Genomic DNA, 15,271 nt, shown 5'->3' with positions numbered 1-15,271 from the left:
GGTAATATACGTTTGTTGGAAAAGATGTGTAGAGGAGTGGACCACAATCTGTTGGAGTGCTTAGCTCTCCATTTTACTTTTATCCTATTATTATTATTATTATTATAGTATTTATCCTACGGTTCTGTGTAGGTCTCCTGGGTGGCGCAGTGGTCTAGGGTACTGCATCGCAGTGCTAGCTGCGCCACCAGAGTCTCTGGGTTCACGCCCAGGCTCTGTCGCAGCCGGCCGCAACCGGGAGGTCCGTGGGGCGACGCACAATTGGCATCGTGTCGTCCGGGTTAGGGGTTAGGGAGGGATTGGCCGGTAGGGATATCCTTGTCTCAGTATGTAAAAAATGTAATAAAATGTATGCACTCTACTGCAAGTCGCTCTGGATAAGAGCGTCTGCTAAATGACTAAAATGTAATGTAAATGTACTAATTAACATCCTCTCTCTCCATGCAAACAGTCCTCCACTAACAGTAATTATGATTTGGGTAATTAGGTCTTCACAGGCTTATGTACTTGAAAGAATTCTTAAGAATATACCGCCACTGTTAACCAGTTTCAATTTCTTTGCTACTTAGCAAACACCTTCGGTGTTGGTTTAATGAACATTTTAGTACATTAAATAAACATTCAATCAACTGGGCGCAGACGTCAGTTCAACGTCTAGTTTTGATTTACATATGGTTGAGTTGTCAACTAATGTGAATTCAACGTGAAATCAACAAAACATTTCACTATGTCATTGGATTTAGGTAAAAAGTTGGGTGAAGAAAATAGGAAATGTCCTTTTTTCAAATCCAATCGGTTTCCACACTGATTTAACATCACGCGCTAACTGAAGTGAACATAATTAGGGCTGGTTTCTTTCAGACCCCTACTGCGAAACATGCGAAAACAAACGTGTGTTTCGACCAGGAAGTCTGTTAGGAAGTGTGGGGGAGCATATGCAGAGGACTATCATATCATTTATTTATTTTCAAACATGAATTACTTACCAGCCAGTGTGTTTCAACTAGTAAACACGATTTCCCGGTTATGGCACCAGAACTCTTATGTTCCCACAGCGGGGATGTGAACCATAGAAATAGAATTACTAATTATATTTGTATGATTATTAATTCTATATGGTGAGAACCTCAGAGGAACTCTGCATTTCTCACTTAACAGTTTAAACTGTGTATGTGCAATGTCTCTAAGCTTGCACTGACTACGATGAGGCCAGCTTTACCACAGTTGAGCTTCACCTGCAGTGAGAGTTTGATTGGGGCTATCTACAACCTAAAAGAGTTATTTGGCTGTCCCCATAGAAGAACCCTTTTAGGTTCCAGGCAGAACCTTTTTGGGTTTCATGTATAGTAGAACCCTTTCCACAGAGGAACCAAGATAACCAAAAAGAGTTATTGTATATTCTAAGAGTGTAGCCCTATGCCATTGGTCATATGGTTTGGCCTTAGCTCAGAAGCAACACTGTGTGCTCCAGAAAAGGCTTGCTCTAAGCTAGTAGCTACCGTAATCAAACAACAGCATATTGGTTCTCATTCTTTATGGTGCCAGGTTAAGTGGATGAATCGATACCCTTGGGAACTGGGAAGCCATTACCAGTGAATTCGAGAGAAATATGAGACAGTTCAGCAGACGCAACACTATCTAGTGCAATCTAACGTGGGGAGGGTAATGAGCGATCCTTGGAAAAAATAAACTGCTTTGGTTATAATCAAAGACGAAGTCGGGCACGTGACTGATATGCACCGTGCACACACACACACACACACCTGTCCGCTGACCTGACATGTGCCCCCAATACTCTCCGCATTTACCACTTTTCTACCGCTCTGCTACTTTCCCTCTTCATCAAGTTTCCTGGAGCTCGCCAACGCACAGCCACCTGTCTGGGAAATCTAGTGACGAGATTACTCATACTGCGAATGCAATCCCTTCACCGTTATTCACCCGCTATACTGTGTTAATAACGCCATGATGTACAGTAAGTGAGCCCAGTGGCTTGTGTAGGGGTGTGTGAGTGTGGGGCTGTGTGTGTGCTAGGTACGTTGTGATTTTTGCTTGCTGCATGTGTGTAATATCCCTTTCATACTACGACGTTTTTTCCCACCAACTTTACCATACCGAAAACTTTTTTCCCGCTTTTTCCTTATAACTGAAATGTATTGCAGGTGTTGTGCCGAAAATCTCCCCTTCGCGTGAAGGCGCACGCACTCAATTCATCATTGTCAGTTTAGCCTACATTTCATTTTAGTCGCAGAAAGCATTTTTTATTTTTTTTGTGTCCTTTGATCGCGGGGCAGCCACTAGTAATGTCTGCCATTTTCGATTTGGCTATTTGTTTTAAGTGTATTAGTCTATAAATAAATCTCTTTGCCAAAATTCATCTCTCCCATATCTTATTGACTAGTAGTTGTTCTGAAATGTTTATTGCTTGCCTACATTTTACTCCCTCCTGTAACGAAACTCTAAATCTTCCTCCTCCTCAGACGAGGAGAGGAGAGAGGGATCGGAAGACCAATGTGCAGCGAGGTATGATTATTTATTTACAGAAAAGACGAAAACACGAACTTCACTATAAATGATACAAAATAACAAAACGAAAGTAGACTGACCTAAATATGAGAACTTACATAGACACGAAGAACGCACGAACAGGAACAGACTACATACACACCGCAACAGTCCCGTGTGGTACGAAATAACATACTGACACGGAAGACAACCACCCACAAACAAACAGTGTGAAAACACCTACCTTAATATGGCTCTCAATCAGAGGAAATGAAAACCACCTGCCTCTAATTGAGAGCCATATCAGGTCACCCTTAAACCAACATAGAAACAGAAAACATAGACTGCCCACCCAAACTCACGTCCTGACCAGCTAACACATACACAAACTAACAGAAAACAGGTCAGGAACGTGACATAACCCCCCCCTCAAGGTGCGTACTCCGAACGCACCACCAAAAGTCTAGGGGAGGGTCTGGGTGGGCATCTGACCACGGTGGTGGCTCCGGCTCCGGACGCTGTCCCAATCCCACCATAATAAATCCCCGCTTCTGTGTCTTCCTCAAGGTGGCGACCCTCGCAACCGACCTTGGACTGGGAACCCTAGACATGGGTCCCGCTGGATTTAGGGGCCACCCCGGACTGAGGGACGGCAGCTCCGGACTGAGGGACAACACCGGACTGGCTGGCGGATCCTGGCTGGCTGGCTCTGGCGGATCCTGGCTGGATGACGGCTCTGGCTGGTCATGGCTCGCTGACGGCTCTGAAGGCTGGTCCTGGCTGGACGGCTCTGAAGGCTGGTCCTGGCTGGACGGCTCTGAAGGCTGGTCCTGGCTGGACGGCTCTGAAGGCTGGTCCTGGCTGGACGGCTCTGAAGGCTGGTCCTGGCTGGACGGCTCTGAAGGATGATCCGGTCTGGCGGAAGGCTCTGGCTGATCCGGTCTGGCGGAAGGCTCTGGCTGATCCGGTCTGGCGGAAGGCTCTGGCTGATCCGGTCTGGCGGAAGGCTCTGGCTGATCCGGTCTGGCGGAAGGCTCTGGCTGATCCGGTCTGGCGGAATGCTCTGGCTGATCCGGTCTGGCGGAATGCTCTGGCTGATCCGGTCTGGCGGAAGGCTCTAGCGGCTCCTGTCTGGCGGACGGCTCTGTAGGCTCTTGGCAGACGGGCGGCTTTGCAGGCTCATGGCAGACGGGCAGCTTTGCAGGCTCATGGCAGACGGGCAGTTCAGGCGACGCTGGGCAGACGGGCAGTTCAGGCGACGCTGGGCAGACGGGCAGTTCAGGCGACGCTGGGCAGACGGGCACACCTGTAGGGAGGAGACGGAGAGACAGCCTGGTGCGTGGGGCTGCCACAGGACCCACCAGGCTGGAGAGACCTACAGGAGGCTTGATGTTAAAAGGCACCTGAAGGACCGGGCTGTGGGGGAGCACTGGAGCTCTGGTGCGCAGCCTTGGCACCACTCCCCCAGGCTGGCATACTACTCCAGCCCGTACCCTCCAGAGTGCAGGCACAGGTTGAACCGGGCTGTGGATGAGCACTGGAGATCTAGTGCCTACTACGCGCACTTCTCCCTTAGGCTCCACTCCCACATTTGCCCGGTACGAGCGGAGCGTAGGCATAGGACGCACTGCACCCTCCCAGCGCCCCGGAGACACAGCACGCAGAGCCGGCGCAGGATACCCTGGACCGAAACTGCGTACCGGAGACCAGACACGCTGAGCAGGCACAATACGCCCCGGCTGGATGCCCACACTCACTTGACACTTTCGGGGGGCTGCCCTATAGCGCACCAGGCTATGGGCACGCACTGGCGACACCGTGCGCTTAACCGCATAACACGGTGCCTGACCAGTGACGCGTTGCTTATAATAAGCCCGAGGAGTGCGCTCAGGTCTGCTACCTGGCTTAGCCACACTCCTCTCTAGCCCCCCCCCCCCCCAAAAAAAATTCTGGGGTTGCCTCTCGTACCTGTCCCGCTGCCGTGCTGCCTCCTCATATCGCCGCCGCTCAGCTTTCGCTTCCTCCAGCTCAGCTTTGGGGCGGCGATACTCCCCAGCCTGTGCCCAGGGTCCTTCTCCGTTCAACTCTTCCTCCCAAGTCCACAAGTCCTGGGATTTCTGCGGTTGCTGTCCTTTTCCCCGCTGCTTGGTTCTGGTAATTTGGTGGGTGGTTCTGTAACGAAACTCTAAATCTTCCTCCTCCTCAGACGAGGAGAGGAGAGAGGGATCGGAAGACCAATGTGCAGCGAGGTATGATGACATTATTTATTTACAGAAAAGACGAAAACACGAACTTCACTATAAATGATACAAAATAACAAAATGAAAGTAGACTGACCTAAACATGAGAACTTACATAGACACGAAGAACGCACGAACAGGAACAGACTACATACACACCGCAACAGTCCCGTGTGGTACGAAATAACATACTGACACGGAAGACAACCACCCACAAACAAACAGTGTGAAAACACCTACCTTAATATGGCTCTCAATCAGAGGAAATGAAAACCACCTGCCTCTAATTGAGAGCCATATCAGGTCACCCTTAAACCAACATAGAAATAGAAAACATAGACTGCCCACCCAAACTCACGTCCTGACCAGCTAACACATACACAAACTAACAGAAAACAGGTCAGGAACGTGACACCTCCTCTTATGTTTAATATAACACACATACATTAATTATTCATTTCTGTTGCCTATCCTGAAGTGAAGTTTGTTCTATTGAAAGTATTTGACTCTGACGTGCACCATAGAAAGTATTTGACTCTAGTGACAAAATTTAAGGAAATTAGAAGGGGGGGGGGGGTTCCAGAAATTCTCCTCCCCCTTCTAATTTCCTTAATTTTGTGGCTAGAGTCAAATACTTTCTGTGACACACTACTGGTCAACCTGAGTTTGAACTACCAAAAATTATTCTGAAGTGTGCCAGGCCTTGCAGTCCCAAGATAGAAGGGAGGTGAGACTTTCGGCAGGCAAGAAAATGGCCTTGCCGTACCCCCCTTCTAATTTCCTTAATTTTGTCACTAGTCAAATACTTTCTGTGGCACACATCAGAGTCAAATACTTTCTATAGAACAAACTTCACGTCAGGATAGGCAACCAAAATTAATAATGAATGTATGTGTGTTATATTTAACATAGAGGAGGGAGTAAAATGTAGGCAAGCAATAAACATTTCAGAACAACTACTAGTCGAATAGGACATGGGAGAGATGACAAATTTTGGCAGAGATGTATTTATAGACTAATACAACACCTGTATCAAAACCGAAACTTTAATTTCCACCTAATGATCTAGTAATCATTTCAGTAAACTTCTGCCAATGGCTTAAGGCATCTGAATATTTCCCATCCAAAACAGTTCGGAACAGTTTGTGCATATATTATGAATAGATTTTATGACTGTTTTGGTCTTCGGCAAGGGTTTTCCGGCTGTTCGTGTGTTCTCTTGAGGCAAACTGAAATCGGTATCCCAAGTCTATGCCCATTCGTTGGTGATTGGTCAACAGTAGGGATTATTCACCAAACATTTTAGTTGGGTGTACAATTGCGCAACAAAAAATCTCCTCGGGCAAAACGTAAAAATGAATGACAGATTTCTTGAGTTATTTTAGATGAATACTGACTATTTTGGCTACGGTGTCTCAAGATAGACAAACAGAACTATTGCTGCTTTTTCTCTCGTTTTTCAAGCAAAGGTATTTTAAGGGAGAATGCGAGCACACTAGTTAGGCTATGCGCCAGCCGAATCAAGGCATGCTTACGCCTTTAGTATGAAACATAGCTTAATGCTGAGGCGGCATTGGCACGCACTACGCTCTTAAACTCTTGATGGTTGCTAGGCAGCACAAGTTAACCATCCTTCTGCCAGTTCTAAACTTTGCAAGGCATGTCACTCTTCTTCGCATACCCTACCACTAAGCATGAAATGTTTTCTTAACCACAACTGGATGGACCCATAAAGAATTACTGTGGGAATAAATATCACTGAATGACAAAAATATTGGAATAAAGTAGGGTATTTCAATTGAAGGCATGTATCAAATTGTTGCTTATTGAAACTCCCGAAGTCCTCCAATCATTGTAATACATTTGAAGCCATACCTGCGTGTGGTCAACTAGATGATAATTTCAGCACCGTTTTGATTGATTTATCAAGGGGAGTCAAAGGAGTCAATGTCAGATTTTGTTTTTCACTGAATCTCTGTTTTCGTATTGGTTAGGCAACAAATAGGCTGGGGAAATGTTATCTAAATTAAGGTGAGTGCTGCTCATGATCATCTTGTCTAGTTGGCTCATCTATTTGAACATTTTGCCAGCATGTTATGTAGTTTAACAAGTGGATTATGTTGCTCTTCACTTGCAGTCGCTTAGTAGCCTAGGTCTACGTTTTTGCCCAAAAGCCTGAGACGTCATTGACTTGTTTCAATCAATGCGATTTTGTTTCACTGAATCTCTGTCTGTATGGGCTATTTGGTTAATTGGTTTCTGGCTGCGCAAATAAGTGGGGGTTGTATAGCTCATTTATTCATTTGCCCATCTATCACTGATCAGAAACATTCAGCATGCAATAATGTTGCCCAAATCAAATGTAGGCCTTTTTGTTTTGCTCGATCGCATGTATGCAACTTCACAAGTACGCGGAGGTTGTGAAATATTAACACGAGACTCGCATGCTTTTGAAAATAGGATTGCTTTTATTTTCTATCAGTATCACGATGAAGATACAATCAACGTTAAGACCCTACGTCTGCACCCTAACAAAGTGGGTAAGAAATAGATCAAACATGGATTTTTAAAAAAGCATGGGTTTGGGCTGTTTCAAAAATATATCATTTTTTCACCTTTCCGTGACACAAGTTGTGTGGGGAAAATATGATTTATTTTATTCTGTATTCTTACTACAAAATATGTGTCGTTTTAAAAAAATAAATTTTATTAGTCTTATAGTGTTTCTTAGGACCTACCAAAACAAATTAATAATATATTTATTTTTGATGGTGTATATTCAATGGATTTTATTCAAATAAACGCCCACCCACGTCTGTACACCACTGCCACCCCTTGTCACAGGAATGTGGTAAAAATGGGCCTGTTTGGAAGGGGGTCAAACAAACATTGTCCATTTTTTCTTAAATCCTGTGTGGGGGGGTGGGGGGGTGGGGGTGTCTATGAGTGTGTATATGTGCAATAGATGGATTATGTACTGCAATCCTTACACCCTGTCCTCTAAGGGGATTTTCCCCACCAATCTCATCTAATTCCTCGGGAGACAATGACAATGGATAATACTTCCGATGAGCCAACACCTCCCCTAACCCCAGTTTTGTGTCTGTGTCAGTCTCACATACACCTTTCCCCCTGTCTCAACACGCATTCATTACAAACACACTCATTATCAATCATGTTCGAAATCAGCATGTGCTGATGCATAAAGAAAGCATTCCTCGACTCTGCATAGAAATCGAGTGGAGAATATTATCCTATAACAGGAGAAACCTGATATGTTAGTGAAGATGGATTAGGTTCATAACATTACTGAGAGATCTGATAGATATGCATACATCGTGATTATGGCGGGTGAAGAGGTTTTCACAGGGGCTGTTAGGTGTGATGAGGTCAGCATCAGGCTGGCATCTCTTGACACTGTCCCCGGGCTGAGAATTGTAATGGATGGACGGCAGGTGCCCTCTTACATATCGCTATAGTTTATTTAGGGCTGAGACCGATGTTCTGTTTTGATGCTTGTATCGCTATAGCTGTAATTAAGATGAGATAATAGACAATGTGCTCACTTACAAATGACTCTTTAAAAAAAGTTGGGTGTGTCACGTTCCTGACCTGTTTTCTCTTGTTTTGTATTTATTTAGTATGGTCAGGGCGTGAGTTGTCTATGTGTTGTTTTCTGTGTTGGGATGTTTGTGTTCGGCCAGGTATGATTCTCAATCAGAGGCAGCTGTCAATCGTTGTCCCTGATTGAGAATCATACTTAGGCAGCCGGGGTTTCACGTGTGTGTTTGTGGGTGTTTGTTCCTGTGTCAGTGTTTGTGCCACACAGGACTGTTTCGGTTTTGTCACGTTTGTTGGTTGTTTTGTATTTTGAAGTGTTTTGTTGACTTTCGTTAAATAATGAACACTAACCACTCTGCGTTTTGGTCCTCTCCTTCTGTCAGCGAGGACAGCCGTTACAGGGTGCTGGATCCACGTTTGTAAAATCCATTTAGGACAGTACAGGGTTTCCTGCAGTGTGAGTTTGATTGAATGCCACCCAGTGTGGATATCAGTGTGGACTGTGTGGAACTGTGTTTCGATACACACTGCCCGGTATGACTGCAAATCAAATAGAAATGAATTCTATGGAGGCTATGTGTGTGGAGGCTTTGCGGCAGATTTGATGAATTATTAAAGTTCCATTTCCTTTGTCGTTTCACACTAGGAGAGGTAATCTACCGTTGCTCTTCAGGGGCACACCGTTGTTTTTCTCTTGGTTTCTTTTACTGGGTTTGCACAGTGTTTAGTATCTGGTAATTGTACTGATCCCCTCTGTGTGGAAAGTCCACATTTTCCCCTGCCTCCTTCCAAAATAAAACCCAATACATTTTTTCAATTTTTTTTGTGCAGCTGAAAAACCCAGGCAATGAAAATAGAAAATGTAGTAAAATAAATGCATTTTTGCTTGAAAATGATGACATTTAAGGACATATTTTGGCCAATTTGAAGGAATTAACTACATAGTGATATTGTTTTTATCCTCCAACCAACCTGCACTCCAGTCATGATCCAACATTGGGGTCTCTGACCCACAGTTTGGAACCACCGATCTACATCCTATTGAGACAGTCCTGCTCTCAATATTCAAGCGTTGATCATTGACATTGATCAAGCATGCAATTGACTTGTCCTCAGCATAGACGTATTGATGTCACTCCACAACCATTATCATTAGTTCACTTGACAAAATATTAATGTCACGTGCCAGTGGTATAGACTACTCCTCCTCTATTAAAGAGTCCTTGTCTTGGACGTAGGTGATCTGCTAGCCTATGGTGACTACATTAGAATGTGGCCTCGCAGTCTTCTCCCCTACTTTAAGACTATTGTATTTCCTGGTCACTTTGTCTTTTTATTGAAGGTGGCTTAGTACATATAGTGCATTTCACAACCTGCTGAGCCTCAGGGTTTCCCTGTATACGGTAAAAGCGCCAACTGACTGACTAAGCCACAATAGGCTGGTACTCTTTCATTCTCTGTGGGTCTAAAATAAAGGCAAGCATACAACAACAACAAGGTTATAGAGACCGTGAAGGATTTATTCTTATGGGAAGTAAGGACATTGTCTGTATGTGTATAGTATTTACATTAAATGATCCATATTGTTGTCTGAATATGTTTGATGTATTTTTCCCACATTTACAAGAGGTCTGTTTCCTCCTTCCTACCTGGACCAGCCTCCAGTCCTATTTGAATTCGTCATTAAATTGTCCTAATGTAGTTTATCATTGCTGGTTTTATCTTTAAGATGGGGCTACCAGGCATGGTTCTGTAAGCCTGTAGAAGAGAGATTATGCTGTAAGCCTGATGGACTGATACGCATATCTACAGGGAACTGTGCTACATTCCTTATTTTGTGTGTTCAGCAATATGTGAGGTATATGGAAAAGGATTTTGAATAGGTATATTATACAGTATAGGATTTAATTTAATATCAATACAAATGCTATTTTTTTAGATGATCCACACAATTACCAAACATCATTAGCAAGCAATACACAATGATAGACTGCAAGGCATTGTGTTACCCATAAGCCTAACATGTACATGCATCTAAGAACAAACTGAAAGTTCAATATTCTGCTACTGGCATCTTGGCGAGGGGAAAATATGTTCAATCATAATTGACCTTTTTTGTTATTCAAAAGAAATTGTATGTTGGCTTGGAAGCCGTCATCACCATCCATTGTTTTGAACCAGATGGTCACAGAGTTGTGGAGCGTGTTATTTTGTTCATAGCATATGTATATCTAGGGAGAGTTTCTTGCAGCCTGGGATTCTAGCTGCACTGTGTGGGTATGTTTGTTCCTGTCGGAGGGGTAGAGGTAGAAAACATGACTGTAGTCAAGCATCTATAGAGTGTAGGTTTGAGTGAGAGAACAACCTTAGAATGTGGAATGAGATGGAGAGAAAGGGAGAGGAAGCACTAGCATCTTTCTGGTATGTTAACCAAGGAGCAGGTCCTCTTTTGTGTGGGGTTGATGCTCACGTGTTTGTGTGTCAGAGAGAGAGCGAGGGAGAGAAAGGAACAGTGTGTGGTGCGAGGGAGGATGGGACGCAGGAAGCGGATTGGCTCAGCTCTGTAGTAGGGTGTGGCTATAGGCTGTGAATGACTGCTCCAACCCATCTCACTGTCAGGATTTGAGGACAGTTACCAAGGAGTAGAGTGGGGAGTGCTGAAATAGTGTGAGTGAATGAGAGACAGTAAGCAAGAGAAAGAGAGAGAGAGAGAGAGAGAGGGAGGGTGGAAGGGAGAGGGAGAGCGAGAGGGAGCTGGACGGTTGCTATAACACTGCAGTCTTTTTTTTTCTTCCCTCATCCAAGGAAGGTGTCTCTCTCTCTTCTTCTGGAAATGACCCTGGCAGATACTTTACTCTAGTTACCCACCTAGAGAGGAAGAGGAGAAAACAAACAAAAGGGTGCACAGAAGGGAGGGAGAGAAGAGAAGGAGAGGGAACCTTGCCTGAATGCAATGCTCTACTGGCTGGACTGTGGAACTGATAGACAGAAAGGGAGGGAGACAGAGGTGAAGAAGGAGTGAGGCAAGTAGCAGGTAGACCTGTGAAACAGCAGCTGCGGGAAGGGGAACAGAGGAAAAGCAGAAAGGGGGAGTTAGAGAGGAGAAAGAGAGAACGAACAGGAAAACCAGGCAAGGAAAGTGGTAGAGCGCTCACCTAAAGGAAACCAAAGAATGCTCTCCTCATTTCAGTTACCTATCCTTTTCTCACGTGTCTTTTCCTTTCACTCATCCCCACGCATTCACCTCAGTGTTGTCTCTTGGTCTGCACATCTTCTCTCCTTTTAACTTTTCTGCATGTGGGGGAAAGTGGAGCCAAGACAATGGACACTGGTGAACATTCAGAATCAATTCCAACTGGATATAGTACTAGCGTGCGGTCTTAATGGAGAAGTGGTTCTGGTGTAAAAGAGACTGATTGGCTAAAACACTGTTCTTGTCAAAAGTGGCTGTTTTCTGCCAGAGCGCACCTGCTCCGGGAATTTCTAATGGCACCAGGTGTGGCGTATCACTCAGGCAACCGACCACATTAGAGCAGTTCGGGAAGTGCCAAGCGCTCTTGCAATTATGTGTGACCGATTCACCTGAGATTAGCAGGAATTGGAAAAACTGGAGTTTATTTTTTCAAGTGATAGACAGGTGTAGTTGTGGGATTCAGGAAAGGAACATATAACGAACAGGTGTTGTAGGATTGAGCAAAGGGAAACTGGAATATACAGGTGTTGTAGGATTAAGCAACATTAAAATGGGAATATACAGGTGTAGGATTACGAATGAAGGCACTCTGGATAACCACAGATGACAAGACATCGTCCACAGACGGATTTGAGGTGATGTGTTTTAATCTTAGCTGGTCTATCACTGCAGGGGCACAGTTGGACTACATGCCTATTCACGCTTCAGTTTCTGTGGTGAGAACACTGTAGGCTGGTTTGCTTAGAAACAGTTGCTATTCCACATTACTGGCACCACAACTATGCACATTTGTCCCCTGAGGACACGCTATTTGGACTTTGTGTCTCTGTTTAGGTCTTAAGGGACTTTTTTGTGTGGGCTCTCAAAGAAATCTTGAAGCTCTTGAGGGTGTTGAAATAAAACTTTGGCTGTTGCTCGCGTCTCACCTCTGGTTGGTCCATGAGGCGCTCGAGCACGGACGAGACGCCGTACCGGCGCAGTCCCTCACTGGACAGCAAGCCCGAGACGCCACCCTTCACCTCGGGCTTCCACAGCTACAGTGGCGAGTACGAGTATAAACGTCCGCCCTTTGCATTCGGCTTCCACACGGCGCCGGGTCCGCAGGCGGCTAAAGGCCGCTACACCACCTCGCAGGGGAAGAAGTATGTGGTGTTTTACCTGGACCTCTCCTTCATCTTCCTCCTAGAGCTGCGGCGCTGCAGGATGGCTGAGGGCTGCATGAGGAGCCTGCGCTACGGTATGGTCTTCTTCAACCTCCTCTTCTGGGTGAGTCCAGCTTTTTGGCATTTGGAGTGTGTGTGTGGTGGGGGGTGTTTGAGATGTGGCAAGCCTTGGTGTTTCCAGTGTGTCTGTCTGTCTGTGTCTGTATAGGTGTTATGAGTGATTATGTGGGTCTAATTCATTAAGTTTAGTTTCTGTATTTCTATGTGGGTATATTTCTGTCTGTTTGTGTTCAGCCTATGCATGCGCAAACCTGTTTGTATCGCGGGTATCACTTTATTGAAATAGTCACACTAATTCATTATCACATCTATCTTACTCTTTTGCAAAAGTGGCTGCTGTCAATTTGGTCCGTCTACTACACAATCCTATCTTTTTACACTTGGGGGCTCTTGACTGTGTCTGATTGATTGTGTCAGTCTCACGGCGATAGCATCCGTCCCCTCACCACTCTTTTGACGCCTGCACGGCTTGTCAAACGTGACCGTTAAGCTTCAAATTCACAGATGTCTATCTATACTCACCCTTCATGACCTTCCTTTATCCTTTTCTCTGCATGCTCTGGGAATTTGGGTCTCTACAGCGTCCTGATTCTATGGTCCCCTTTGACTAATTGAATGTGCCTGTCCTCTTTTGTAATAAAATGAGGTCTTGTACATTGGAAAGCAATCACTGCGAAGGCCCACTCCTTCCTGGGAGCCAGTGACCTCCAGACCCTTTTTAAAACCAGCTATAACCTGCTGCCAGAAAGGGGTCAATGTATTTGTGATTAGCAGCTGTGTCTGTGTGTGGGAGAGGGGGGGGGGGGGGGTCACGGGCAATACATGCTGGCAAACAAAATGATCACTTACATGTGAGAGAGGTCTTGTCATGGGGTATACTTTTTACCTCTTCAGACAGCGTTCAGATATGTATGCTTCTAATAAGATGAAACGGGCAGAGCTCTTCAATTGGAATTAGATGCCCGTTTAAAAGTCTGGAGCTAAATGGCAGGGATGTTTGGTGTATCCTCTGTCTAGCCACGCACCCCATGAGCATGGCACTTCATTTTATCTGCTCCTGTTAGTCGCCCTGCATAAGAACATCTGCTAAATGACTTAAATGTAAAACATATTGTGCCATCATCAATACGGCTAATTAGCCTGTTATATAGCTAATTAGCCTGTTATATTTGATGTTGTGTAGGCCTAGGCCCATTTATTTTCTGAAATTCACTGAAGAGGATGGTCCTCCCCTTCCTCCTCTGAGGAGCCTTCAGATGCCCATCCATGTGGTAGGCCCACCATTTTGTTAAACAGACCGTTGCATTTGGCTTTTTTTTGTCCGTATTCCTGTAACTAATCAATTTGGCTATTTAAGATATGATCAGCTTGTCAAAAATGTACGGATACAAACTTGAAGCCACTGATCATGACAATGGGATGAAACTCCTGGACAGCACTTGTGATTGTCCATTCCATATTGATCATTTTACTTTGACCTGTCCTGTTTTTAGGATATGTTGTTTGCTAACATGACAGCGCAATTTTTAGTTGATTGGGTGTCATTTAGGTTTGGCTATTTGATTGGAGAAACCTGCATGATGTAAACAGTGTCCATCTTACATTGTCATACATTTTATGTCCAGCCTGTAGGCTACAGAAAACTCACTTATCCTATATGTGCTACATGATTTATTATAAACTCAGCAAAAAATGTATTTCCTCTCACTGTCAACTGCGTTTATTTTCATCAAACTTAACATGTGTAAATATTTGTATGAACATAACAAGATTCAACAACAGACAAACTGAACAAGTTCCACAGACATGTGACTAACAGAAATTTAATAATGTGTCCCTGAACAAAGGTGGGTCCAAATCAAAAGTAACAGTCAGTATCTGGTGTGGCCACCAGCTGCATTAAGTACTGCAGTGCATCTCCTCCTCATGGACTGCACCAGATTTGCCAGTTCTTGCTGTGAGATGTTACCCCACTCTTCCACCAAGACACCTGCAAGTTCCCGGACATTTCTGGGGGAATGGCCCTAGCCCTCACCCTCCGATCCAACAGGTTCCAGATGTGCTCAATGGGATTGAGATCCGGGATCTTCGCTGGCCATGGCAGAACACTGACATTTCTGTCTTGCAGGAAATCATGCACAGAACTAGCAGTATGGCTGGTAGCATTTTCATGCTGGATGGTCATGTCAGGATGAGCCTGCAGGAAGGGTACCACATGAGGGAGGAGGATGTCTTCCCTGTAACGCACAGCATTGAGATTGTCTGAAATGACAAGCTCAGTCCGATGATGCTGTGACACACCGCCCCAGACCATGACAGACCCTCCACCTCCAAATCGATCCCGCTCCAGAGTACAGGCCTCGGTGTAACGCTCATTCCCTCAACGATAAACGCGAATCCGACCATCACCCCTGGTGAGACAAAACCGCCACTCGTCAGTGAAGAGCACTTTTTGACAGTTCTGTCTGGTCCAGCGATGGTGGGTTTGTGCCCATAGGCAACATTGTTGCCATTCACGTCTGGTGAGGACCTGCCTTACAACAGGCCTA

At 45.0% G+C, this 15,271-nt stretch overlaps 1 protein-coding gene across 4 annotated transcripts in view; it reads left to right on the top strand.

The window, feature by feature from the left end:
• The window catches only part of LOC129854122 (tetraspanin-4-like), a 110,030-nt gene that overhangs the window by 8,498 nt on the left and 86,261 nt on the right, over positions 1-15,271 (top strand). Inside the window, exon 2 of one of the 4 annotated variants that reach the window (XM_055920871.1) lies at positions 12,686-12,765. In XM_055920871.1, coding sequence (XP_055776846.1) covers positions 12,703-12,765 — 63 coding nt within the window. In that variant the 5' untranslated portion in view covers positions 12,686-12,702. Of the gene's footprint in view, positions 1-10,933; positions 12,766-15,271 lie in introns of those variants that run through there. The other 3 variants (XM_055920869.1, XM_055920870.1, XM_055920868.1) reach the window with 3 other exon arrangements.

This window comes from Salvelinus fontinalis, chromosome 4 (genome assembly GCF_029448725.1).
Source record: "Salvelinus fontinalis isolate EN_2023a chromosome 4, ASM2944872v1, whole genome shotgun sequence".
NCBI classification, from domain to species: Eukaryota; Metazoa; Chordata; class Actinopteri; order Salmoniformes; family Salmonidae; genus Salvelinus; species Salvelinus fontinalis.
This window is presented reverse-complemented; position numbering and strand designations above follow the sequence as displayed.